This window comes from Bombus impatiens, unplaced genomic scaffold (assembly GCF_000188095.3).
Source record: "Bombus impatiens unplaced genomic scaffold, BIMP_2.2 scf_0237, whole genome shotgun sequence".
Classification (NCBI taxonomy): Eukaryota; Metazoa; Arthropoda; class Insecta; order Hymenoptera; family Apidae; genus Bombus; species Bombus impatiens.
Window position 1 is genome coordinate 34,793 of NT_176656.1, and position 11,139 is coordinate 45,931.

Here is an 11,139-nt window from a genome sequence, read left to right on the forward strand (position 1 = left end):
CCTCCCTCTTTTTTTTTTCCCTTTTTTTTTTTTTCTCCTTTTCCCCTCCCCCCCCCCCCCCTCCCCCTTTTCTTAAAATAAGAAACAACGCTGCAACTTAATATCAGGATGTAACGTATCGATAAAAAATACATGTGTATTATGACTCAATGAACCTTATATCTAAAGCGATTCTGTCTTTGAAACAGGCATAGATTTTCCGTAAACGAAACAATACGCGTAAATAACTTGCATACTACCTGTCTTTGTGCAACATCACTGTCAGGAGTTCAGGTATGCCGTTAATACACCTTGCCGTGAAATCATGTAGATCAGTCTATCGTATTGAAAAACATCGACATGTATCGTTTTACTGCTCGATCGTAGCCATCACGGATTCGACTTACTGAGGAAGCTAACCAGCATTCGTTCATGCCTTGCACTCAAACGGGCAAATCTCTTAAGTATCGCGATCCTAAGCGTCGCGGAGTTTGATGTTAGTTAATTTTTACTATTGCTACGTGGGCTTGCCGGCTGACTGTTCGCTTGTTGCGCGCGTTGTATGTAAATGTTTAAAAGCTTCAGTTTGCTGGTATACAAGCAGCTGAGATGAGGTTTCAACAATTCTTCGCCAACTGCCAAATGTATCGCTACCATACAAAACACGGCGCTTTTACGTACCGCGCTTTCATTGTCATCGTACGCCTGCTCAGAAACGTAATAATTAACATTGTAGGTTAGAACGAGAGGAAGATTTTTGTATTCGTATATGTACGATATACGTCAACTTACTTTGATGAGACCGGGCATGACTTTCGACAAATGAGGTTCTATCGCATCGCGACCCCAATGTTCCACAACCTTGTGAAGCATTTTTATCGCGCCCATATTCAGGGGATATGGTTCGGTAGTTATTATAGTCGATACTAGGTGAATCACTTGTTCTGGCTTTAGAACCATCGCTATCGTTGCAGCACATTTTTCCGCCATCCAGAGAACCTGACGAGAGGAACGGTATTAATAATCGTCTATACATATATTCAAGAAACTAATTGACAGACTTACTGGAGATCTTGAATTGCTACTAGTGGAAGAATCTTGTTTCTGGTCGTCTAATTTATACGCGTTAATTACTTTTAAAACCAGCAATTCAGGATAGACGGAAAAACTGTCGACAAGTTCTGGACATTTAAGCATATCGATTAAAGTTTGAAGTACTTCTACTTGCATTTTCTTGCTATCGTTGGTCAAACTATCTAACAACGTTTTGAGCAGCTTTCTGGAAAACCAAGTTTTCATAATCGTAGTTCGTAATCAGAGTTTTCGTAATCGTAGTAGTAATGGAGAATAGAATGGCCGAGTTAATAAATAGCATAATACATACTTGAAATTCTGTTTAATGTACAAAGCATCTCCTTCGCGAACGTACAATTGAAATTCTTGTAGAGCCGATACTTTTTCTTCGGTTTGTGTCATCTTGGATTGTAACGTTTTAATCATATTATCTAAAACTTCTGGCCTTTTTATCGAATCGGGTGATGACCCTGCGCGGATATATTAACATTTGTTAAACGAAGAAGAGATACGCGAGTCGATGAATAACCTTCCTATAAATAATTGTATACATACCATGCGTTTTGTAACCATTATTTTCCTGAGGTAGGATAAGATCCCCGGCGATCGTATCGCTTGAACCATTAACTGTAATGTTAGTCACAGATCGTCCCCTTTGCGTGGGCGAAGAAACAGAAGACGAACGACCCTAATAGACAAAAGAAAAGAAGAAGAAATAAAGAAAGAAGAAAGAGAAGAAAGAGAAGAGAAGAAAGAAAAGAGAAGAAAGAAAAGAAAGGAAAAGAAAAGAAAGGAGAAACGAACGGCATGCTGACGCATCTTCTCACGGCATAGTATACTATTAACCAGTATATCGACTATTTAATTACCGAGTTGCATAATGTAAGTCCTTCCATCTTTTCCTCGACATCAGCCATATTGCTGATTCCGCTGTCTTTGCTGGTAGTTGCTCTTTCTAAACGTTCGAAACCATAATTTTGTATCTCCGCCGTCGTACGCCTTAAAGATCTGCGGGAAATGCTTAAAGATTAAAATGACTAACAATAAGGATTTATCGAATTAAGGCCGTCACTTACTTATAAACTTCTTCCAAGTTTTCATCCGCATTGTCAATGTCACCTTTACCTTTCGAACGAGCTGGTGAGCTCTGCGCCCTAGGAGGCGGAGTTCCAGGGGACGCGGGATTACTCGAACCCGACGATTTCCTCAAGTGATTTTGCACTAAAGGCAGTGCCGCCTCCTACCAAATACATGTATGTGTATATAATATAATGCCCGTATAATGGTACACATCTGTGCACACATATACAGCATATACGTGCGTATATATGTATATACAACGTCTTACCTGATAATACTTGGGTAATTCAGCTAATATCATAGTGACTTTCGGAGGATTCAAATTATACAGCGATATAACAGCATTTTGTGCATGCCTCCTGACATCTTGGCTTTTAACATCGTTCGACCAGTCGAGTAACCTTGCGAGCGCCGTCCCAGCAGAGTTAATAAGAGCAGACGGTTCTGCCGTTTCTGCTATTTGCGTGATAAACACGAGTGTGGCTATTTTTACACGAGAATTTGGCGTTTGCGTTGGATCCGTCAGATACCTCATTACAGCCGGCAAAAGTTGCTCTCCGGGGAAGCATTCCCTACAAGTTGGAAGAGATGTAAGCAATTGTGTAAAATAGCAGGAACGTTCGTGTTAGTTTGGACATTGTCGTATTCGGTCTCACCTAACCACCTCGAGCGTTTTGTGTATTTTCGCTTGTATCGAGCCAAGTAAATCGGTGCCTAATTTATTCAAAAGTCGAGCACACAAAACATAAAGCCAGTCACCGAGATCTTCGCTGTGAGTAGCTACTAATTCATTCAGTGTGTCCAAAAATAAACTGAATACTTTCGTATGAGAATCCATGAACATTTTCGTAAAGATGTCTGTTACTTTGCGCAATTCCGTGGCTGTAAGCGTATTTCCATTTGACAGAAAATGTTGCAATCCGACTAAACCTTCTTTCCTATCGCCCCAATGTTTATGCGCGCAATTCTCTATGATTTCCTTGATATCCTGCAAGTTAAAGAGTTATTTATCGCGATAATACGTATTATAAACATGAACGTGTAAAGCGTTGTTCAGAGTAAAAACTTTGTTGGAAAATTCGGTATTTTCGATAGGGTTCTATATTTCCTCTTTTGACAAAAGAGCATACAACGGTAGAGTGTTGTATCAGGTAGTATGTATATAGTGGAATATGTATGAATAATAAATGGAAATGAATATTAAATTTAACAAACCTTTGGGATAGATTGATCCCACATATCACGATACAGTCTTTGTTGAGAGCCACTCCATGAGAACGACTAATGGGTAGATGGACGATGGACAGATATGGAGAACAGAACGGCGCATCGCGTTAGTCCAAACCAAACAAATACGCCGCAACAAAACCAAAAGAAAAAACCATACATGCGTTATCTACAATGTTGGGATGCTGGAAGCCTGTTTTTCAAGCTTGTGGACTAATTCTACCGTGACCGTGGTCAAGTCCAGGACATCAAGTATAGGATATATTTCGAAATACGAATACGCGAATTCGTGTGGCAGATGAAAATATCTCGAGTAATTCTGTATTTTAGGCAAAATAATAGACAACGCTTATATACGAGCACGCAGCATGATATTTGTGAACTTGCGTATGATCGAAGGCAGATATGGTTAAAGCATCTTCGTATCACGTAATAAATGACGAAATAAGTGAAATAAAAGTAACACTGCAAGCGGCTGTTTTTATCACATATCGATTAGAAAAGCGTTATTTAAATAAACATAAGAGAAGAAAGCGTCGCGATAGAATAAATTTATGAATCATATATATGATATAATATATATATATATATAATATATTATATTATATATATATTATATATATATTATATATATTATATATATATATTATATATATATATATCATATATACACATATGTATATATATATATATATACACATAGACGTTAGACGTATAGAAGAGACGTTTTTTTGTAATGTACATCGTTGGTGAAATTGATGTATTCTGTATTGAATATTGTCTGTCACTTATATATATGTCACGATATATATGTTGTACTATGACAGTACGATGAAACGATGGTTATTCATTCCGTCTTCTCGTAGAAAATCTATCGCACTGCGTTTACTTACATCGTTTGGTCGCCTAAAGCTGTCCATACTTCGTTCGGAGCATATGCTGCTGGTTTCACTGTCATCGCTGTGATCGCCCTTTCCTCTCGGTGTTCTTGGGTAATTGTCGATATTTTCGAAGGTAAGCGCGTCCGCCAACGCTGATTCCGCTTCACGCGACTGCTGCAGCATCTTTTGTGCCATAACTGGTCTGGATTGAGGCCTGTCCGTCGGAGACATATGTAAACTTCTTCCCCTATATATTTCGTTTCGCATATGTTTAAATATATGTGTGTATATATATATATATGTCGAATGTTGTTTATCCGGTAACGGTTAAGACGAAAGAGCGTTACGAAGGTAAATATGCCATCGTACCGTATTTTGCTCGCGAAACTTCTATCCATTCCAAATCTTTGCGGGCTTGGTTCACGACTGTTACCGGTACTTCTGATCCCGTGGCCGGATAACCGTCTAGGTCTTGCGATTAACGATTCTCCTTCGCGATTGTACGTTGCATAACTGAGTCTCGAGGACGGTGATCCCGATCTGCTGCTAGCTGTTACGTACAACGTAAGAAAATACGGACTGTATTAGATTAGGCGTTGCTTTTAAAAACAGATTGGGAATAACTATTATTTGGTATTTTGTTCGTACTCACGCTGAGATTGCGACACTCCGGATACTCTGGTCCTTGTTCTCGCGGTTCTTTCTGGACTAGCAACGGCGGTTGTGTCCGGTGATTTGCTAGGTCGTGCTAAACGAAGAGGAGATGGTGGAATAGGTGCGACTCGTTTAAAGCATACAATAACAGCTAGAATGAAAATCGATTGCCGATGAGACTACTCACGAAGGGACGCTTTCTGTCTGCTCATATTCGCGTACATCATTCTCGCTTTAGCTCTTTGCGCGGCTTGCAAATCTATCGCGCTAGTAGATCTAACGCCCGGAGTTGCACGATCTGAAGACAAGTGGAAAGAAAGATTAGGAAATACGGAGTAGGTATGCAGGAGATTAACACGATACGCAGCATTAGGTACAAGACACAGGTGCACATTCTAAGACATGGTGCAGTGATGTTTCAAAGCATCGAACGAGAAGGTAACAATTACAATGACTATCAGTGGGTCTTTGGAGAACTGGAATACCAGACTGACGATAAGACCGTGGCAAGGAGGGAGTTCGTCTGAGCGGGCCATGGGGTTGACCCGAAGACTGATGCAAATTTTCCGTACTACCTTCGTACGTTTAATGCAAAGGAGAGTCACAAAAGCAGCATGAAAAAAAGTGAGAAGTAGTTTATATAGCGCACTGTATCGTTACTTGGGTCTCTGCATTTATCGTACATCTACTACGCCAGTCCCTATTCTATTCGAAATATCATTTAATAATAACGAAGCAAAGATAAGAAGATATACCTGTGGCGCTCATCACTGGTCTGGATGTTCGAGGACTAACGCTGGCCGATCTCGTCACTACGTTCAGACTGTTAATGCTGCCGCTATTGCTAAGGGACATCAACGAGCGTTTGTACGCGGTGTCGAGGCTGTTGAGCAATGCCTCTGCTTGTTCCGGAAAATGATCTTTGAATGCCCAATATGACCTGGAAATATTGGAAATGTAACCGGTGTATTTTGTTTAAAAGGGAGCGAACACGAACAACGAAGCAACGAAGAATATTTACTTCCTGGCAAAGGCTCTTGCTTCCGAATCCGAGTCGGCGATACCTTTCTTGATCGTATCTTGTAAGATGGTCAAGTGTTTCTGTAATATTTGAGTAGGCCATATTTGTAAAATTAGATTTAGATATTCGCACGATGCTCGACGTATGTCTTTGCTCTTGTGACTTAAACAGGATGTGATAATTGGCACGAAACGACTGTAATGCGTATTCTGAAGAATAAACCTCACGGCTACGGCACCAGCTGTTGCCACAACCTGAATGTACAAAATTGTCCATGTAAGTTTTTTTCCACGTTATCATCGCGCGCGCAAACACACACACACACACACAATCTCTCTCTCTCACACACACACACACACACACTCTCTCTCTCTCTCTCTCTCTCTCTCTCCGTTTGATTCTAACGGTGTATTGGCGTTAAATAATTACGAGTCTCACCTTGGCACTATTTTGTATGAGGTTCATTAAGGTGAGTAAGACTGCTTCTCCAAAACTAGCGAATTTATTTTTTAACTGTTGACTAAGAAACGCTAAGGTAATGCACGCCTCCCTTACCACTTGCGACCTAAGATCCGTGCAAGCAACTTCGAAAGATCTTTGCACGCTTTTCAAGTTTTCTAAAAAGTTTTCGTAATTCGTACCGCCCGCTATAACGATTGCTCTTAATTTTTTCATCTGTAAGATAATTAAGTTTATGCCATGTGCCACTAGTTTAGACTGTTTAACGTTAGAACGATATTATCTCGGCACATACACTCTCTGTCCTTTGTTTCCAATCTTTTTTATCGTCACCAACATTTTCTCTTATGATTTTCATCTGCTCTTCGAGATCTTTTGCGGAAAACAAATTTACAGATGGCACATCTTCGAACGCTGTAAGGAAAGTTTCCTCGTCGACGGCGCCAGCTTGACCTGAATACATAAGTAAATAAATAGACAAATACATATTAATTATAGACGTATGGATATCCGTATGAACGTCAATGTTAAAATACGTATACACCGATTTACTAATTTACCAGATTTCGTTTAATTTACTAATTTATGCAGCAGAATATACGAGTTTCGATAGTCGAGAAATTTGCAGCTTTGTTCGATCGACTAAAAATCTCGTAGAGTATCGAGACGCTTGAATTTTATGCCGCTTCGATAAATCGCATATAAATTATCGATATTGTTGCCACGACAAAAGGTAAAACGACTTTTATTTGTAGGTATATTTTTATTTTACCTCGTGGTAGTGTGAATACTTTGCGACGCTTCAAAGCATTGTTAACTCGGCAAATGAGAGTGAGCGAGGAAAAGGCAGTGCATATAAACAGACAAGATGACAGATGTATAGCCGACTATAGAATATCACGGGTGAAACGATACGCGTACGCGAACGAAAGGAGACGCAACAACATTGTACAAAGCGTAAGGCGTAAGGGGTTCGAGCGGCGATTAAAAGTGCATAGTACACATAGTACGGTAAGACGAATACGCGTTAGCTGCAACGAATTTGAGAAATTTCTGGTTATTTGCTCGTACTTGCGTCGTGCTGGCTATTTGGGATTTAAAGGGAAGGAAGAGAGAAAAAAGGAAAAAAAAAAAAAGAAAAATCGTGGAGAAATATGGAAAATTTGCGCGAAGAAACCATCACGGTATAATAGAAAATTAGTAATGCCAATAAAGTTTTAGATACCTGGTGTCGGTTTTACTGACACGTTTCGTTTGACGGTCGTAGCCCTTGGAACCATGGAAGATTTATTACCAGGCTGAGCTGTCATGCAAGCGAATAATTAGCAGTCTCGTCAACGAAACGTCAACGGTTTATCGACATTTCGTCGGCGCATGGTTGCAAAAAATATCACGAATATCGCGTGGTGAAATGCCGAGCGACACGAGCGGCGACAGGAGTAAGCAAGAGTTGTAACGTTAGCACGCTTCACACCTGTGCGTTGGTTGCAGGAGGAACACGTGCTTTCGTAATGTTAATCTTAAAGATCGTCACATTCATCTGGATTAACCCAAACAAACGTTTATCTTATACACAGATAAAGCACTTGCAGCACACAAAGCGCTTTAATTCGCATACGACTAACAGATTTGACTAACGCTTCGATGACTCTACGTATCGCGATAGATTGATTCTGTAAATAGCGTAAAATAACTCGATTCGCGATATTACGATTGCTATAATAGAAATGTAAGTTGACGCGTCTATAGTTGTTCTGGTTAGGTACACGGGCTTGGGTAAACGGTTATTTTAGAGTAGACTCGCTTCGAACGAGTACAAATACACCATGCTTAGAACGAAATAATCAAAATATGACGTTTATAGTGGAACGTGGTCGATTTACACGGGATGAGAAATAGCATCGAGTCTATAGAAAACGTGCGTGCGTGCGTGCGTGTGCGTGCGCGCGCGTCTGTGTGTGTACCTAGAGCTGAAGATGGAGCTTTCGCAGGACCGAATTGTCCTCTTTTCGGAGGAGCAGCAGCAGCAGCAGCAGCTAACCTTTTCACAGGAGCCGATTTAATCTGTAATATGGAAGTTCATCTCGTGTATTAATCGGTAATACAGTTAATAGTAATATTATTACGCTAACGCGTAGGTAAACGCACGTATACTTTGAAACGTTTAAACCGATACTCACCGCTCTGTCCGTTTCATCGGTGGTTTTGCCAACTGAAAGAAATGCGTTCAACGAGTTTAGCAAAGTACGCAAATATATATCTTTTTTTTTTTTTTTTATTCGATCGTTATTTTTCGACGAAATTATTCGATCGTACTATGATCGACGATTGTTCGAATCGTCGTATACATTTATATTTGGATTCGTTCTTAACGAAAATTTCGTTTTCTCTTTTTCGCGAAAAGCTTTGTACCTAAGTGCGGATACAGCCACGGTGGTTTGTGAATGTCGCAATGACAACCTCTTGCTCGAGCACCTGGATGCTTTACGATATTATCCCATTGAAGAATCCATCTGCTACTTGGATCCCACAGCTTTTTATCGATACTGGGATATTTTTTTAAACCCCTGTGCAAGCAGCGATGACCGCTTGACAAGAGTACGTCGGTGTGATTCATGGTAATTAAAAAGTCTGGCTTTTATCGAAATCACCGTATGACACGCGTAGTTACGAGGCAACGTTTTGTTAAGTAGAAAGCGTAATTTATCGTTGGACGGAGTTTGAGAGAACACCATCACGGTACGAAAAGCGTTGGTTATGGCAGGATAACTCGATGCGATCTTGCTGCATCGTTTCGCATTTGCATGATATTAATCAAGACTGCACGTACGTACGTACGTACGTACGTAGAGGTACTGAGAAATCGAGTTTGTCAGAGTTATTAACGAGATAGGTTGGCGCGAAAGACAAAAGATTTCCGCTTCGAGTCCTAGAGAACGACTCGAAACCCATTGAAATCGTTTCCTCGTTCGCGTTTCTCCTCGAGGTTAGAACGAACGAAATAATCGGCACGAAATAATTGGCGAGTGAAAGTGATTTGCATTATCCGTCGACGAGACAGGCGATTCCCGTTCGACTAATTGCTGATTTTTTAATCGCCGCTTTGTAATCACGGAACTCGGATGGACGAACTTTTGTCGATGAAATTCTTCGATAGCGCGGCTGTTTCGATCGAAAATAAATTGAAATTTACGATTGATAAAGAGAGGAGAAAGAAGGAAAGAAAGAAGCGGATCTTTTGCGATTGGAATTTTACTTCTCGACTTTCACAAAGTTTCTCGTCTAAACTAAAACTAAAATCGATTCGCTCGGGGGAAGCAACGTCGAGTGATGATCACACTGATTCAAAGCCTGTGAAAATGGAAACTGGAAATCAAATTAGCGAGTACGGAAGAGTAGAAATTTCAAAGAATATTTCGAGCGAAGAGATTACAAGTATCCGCGGCGACCGTTTTTCTTTCCTTACGTAGAGGAGGTACTGGCGCCTCGTAAACGGTAGAAACGGTCGTCGAAGAACGATCGAAAGAACGTTTCGTCTGGACGCGGTGTTTCAAAACGCGACGGTTCGTTTCATTCGTCGATATAACGGTGATGGACGTTTCTCGGGCAAGATGGAAAAGCGTAAAAGCGAAGAAGCAACGATTCCGACATTAAGTCGGCAAGTGGAATGGTAAAAGGTGGAACAGCGCGGCTCAACGCGCTAGGTGAGAAGCTGGATTTGCGTTTGATAAACGCGCTATCACAGCCAACGAGTTAATAAGGGCGGCGATAAGGCACGAGAGTTGCGTTCGACATTTTGAACACTGTGTTTTCCGCGACCTACGACGAGAAGACGAGAAGACGAGAAGACGAGAAGACGAGAAGACGACGCGGTTGAAAAAAAATTATCGATAAAATGCATCTCCAAGGATGATTGCGTCACGAACACGATGCATAGCAAGTTGCGCGTAATAATCCATTAGCACACACGTGTACAAGCACGCCTTATTTATGCTTATTTATGCTTATTTATGCTTTATTATGCCGATAACGAAAATCGTACAAAGACGCGTAATAGGGAAAATGACCTCCGGTGAGACGGAGAAGAAAAGGTAAATCGGCACGACCCGCGTTCTCTCGGAGACAAGAAGAAGAAAAAAAAGTGAATATCGCGCGAGACGGCTATACAAATGCGCATTTGGAAGACGTCGAGGCCCGGTAGTAACGCGACGATCTGCTTTCCAAGAAACCGATCGACGCTCAACGATCCAACGAATCTATTCGCGTCCCTCTATCGCGAAACGGGTCAGTCACGATGACTATTTTCCAGGACACAATGTATCGTCGATAGTTTCTTTGTATCTTCTTTTTTGTCCAACGGCACACGTCCGTTAGCTGGCCGCGCGGACAACGCACAACCAAGGAATGTTTTTCTTGCAGCGGCAGGACCAGCTTCCACCACTACCTTGGTACAATCGTTATCGCACGGTATCGCACAGCATCGAATTAGCGTGGTAAACGCGGCAGGCGATAATTCGCGTAAAACGTCGCGTAAAACGTCGCGTAAAACGTCTCCTCGTTCGAACGAACGCGATCGAGGCCAACACTGACACTGGCGAACGCGGCTGATTCTACGACGAATTAACCGTTCTGGCGACACCAGCTGCGAAACATCGTCGTATCGACGACATATTTCGTCGCGGTTGACTCCGATCGAGCAAACAAACGCGCAAAGAGAAACTGAAACGATCGTCCTTGCCCATTGTCCGTGAACGGTAGGAACGC

The 11,139-nt window shown here is 41.4% G+C and overlaps 1 protein-coding gene and 1 long non-coding RNA gene across 4 annotated transcripts in view; one reads left to right on the forward strand and one right to left on the reverse strand.

The window, feature by feature from the left end:
• Nucleotides 1–61: 61 nt before the first annotated feature.
• LOC100745411 (CLIP-associating protein 1-A) overlaps nt 62–11,139 on the reverse strand; it is a 27,560-nt gene continuing 16,482 nt past the window's right edge. The window contains exons 6-27 of one of the 3 annotated variants that reach the window (XM_024366797.2): nt 8,556–8,587; nt 8,340–8,439; nt 7,601–7,678; nt 6,671–6,828; nt 6,355–6,591; nt 5,917–6,170; nt 5,651–5,835; nt 5,345–5,470; nt 5,083–5,193; nt 4,894–4,989; nt 4,611–4,791; nt 4,254–4,488; nt 3,349–3,414; nt 2,790–3,121; nt 2,402–2,705; nt 2,130–2,293; nt 1,923–2,061; nt 1,609–1,741; nt 1,364–1,523; nt 1,045–1,258; nt 772–978; nt 62–684 (exon numbers count right to left, since the gene is read on the reverse strand). In XM_024366797.2, coding sequence (XP_024222565.1) covers nt 481–684; nt 772–978; nt 1,045–1,258; nt 1,364–1,523; nt 1,609–1,741; nt 1,923–2,061; nt 2,130–2,293; nt 2,402–2,705; nt 2,790–3,121; nt 3,349–3,414; nt 4,254–4,488; nt 4,611–4,791; nt 4,894–4,989; nt 5,083–5,193; nt 5,345–5,470; nt 5,651–5,835; nt 5,917–6,170; nt 6,355–6,591; nt 6,671–6,828; nt 7,601–7,678; nt 8,340–8,439; nt 8,556–8,587 — 3,716 coding nt within the window. In that variant the 3' untranslated portion in view covers nt 62–480. The remainder of the gene's footprint in view (nt 685–771; nt 979–1,044; nt 1,259–1,363; nt 1,524–1,608; nt 1,742–1,922; nt 2,062–2,129; nt 2,294–2,401; nt 2,706–2,789; nt 3,122–3,348; nt 3,415–4,253; nt 4,489–4,610; nt 4,792–4,893; nt 4,990–5,082; nt 5,194–5,344; nt 5,471–5,650; nt 5,836–5,916; nt 6,171–6,354; nt 6,592–6,670; nt 6,829–7,600; nt 7,679–8,339; nt 8,440–8,555; nt 8,588–11,139) is intronic. The other 2 variants (XM_024366798.2, XM_012384157.3) reach the window with 2 other exon arrangements.
• On the forward strand, nt 2,670–3,831 carry LOC112212625. The gene is made up of 2 exons (XR_002946460.1): nt 2,670–2,835; nt 3,360–3,831. It is a non-coding gene; the product is annotated as an uncharacterized LOC112212625 (long non-coding RNA).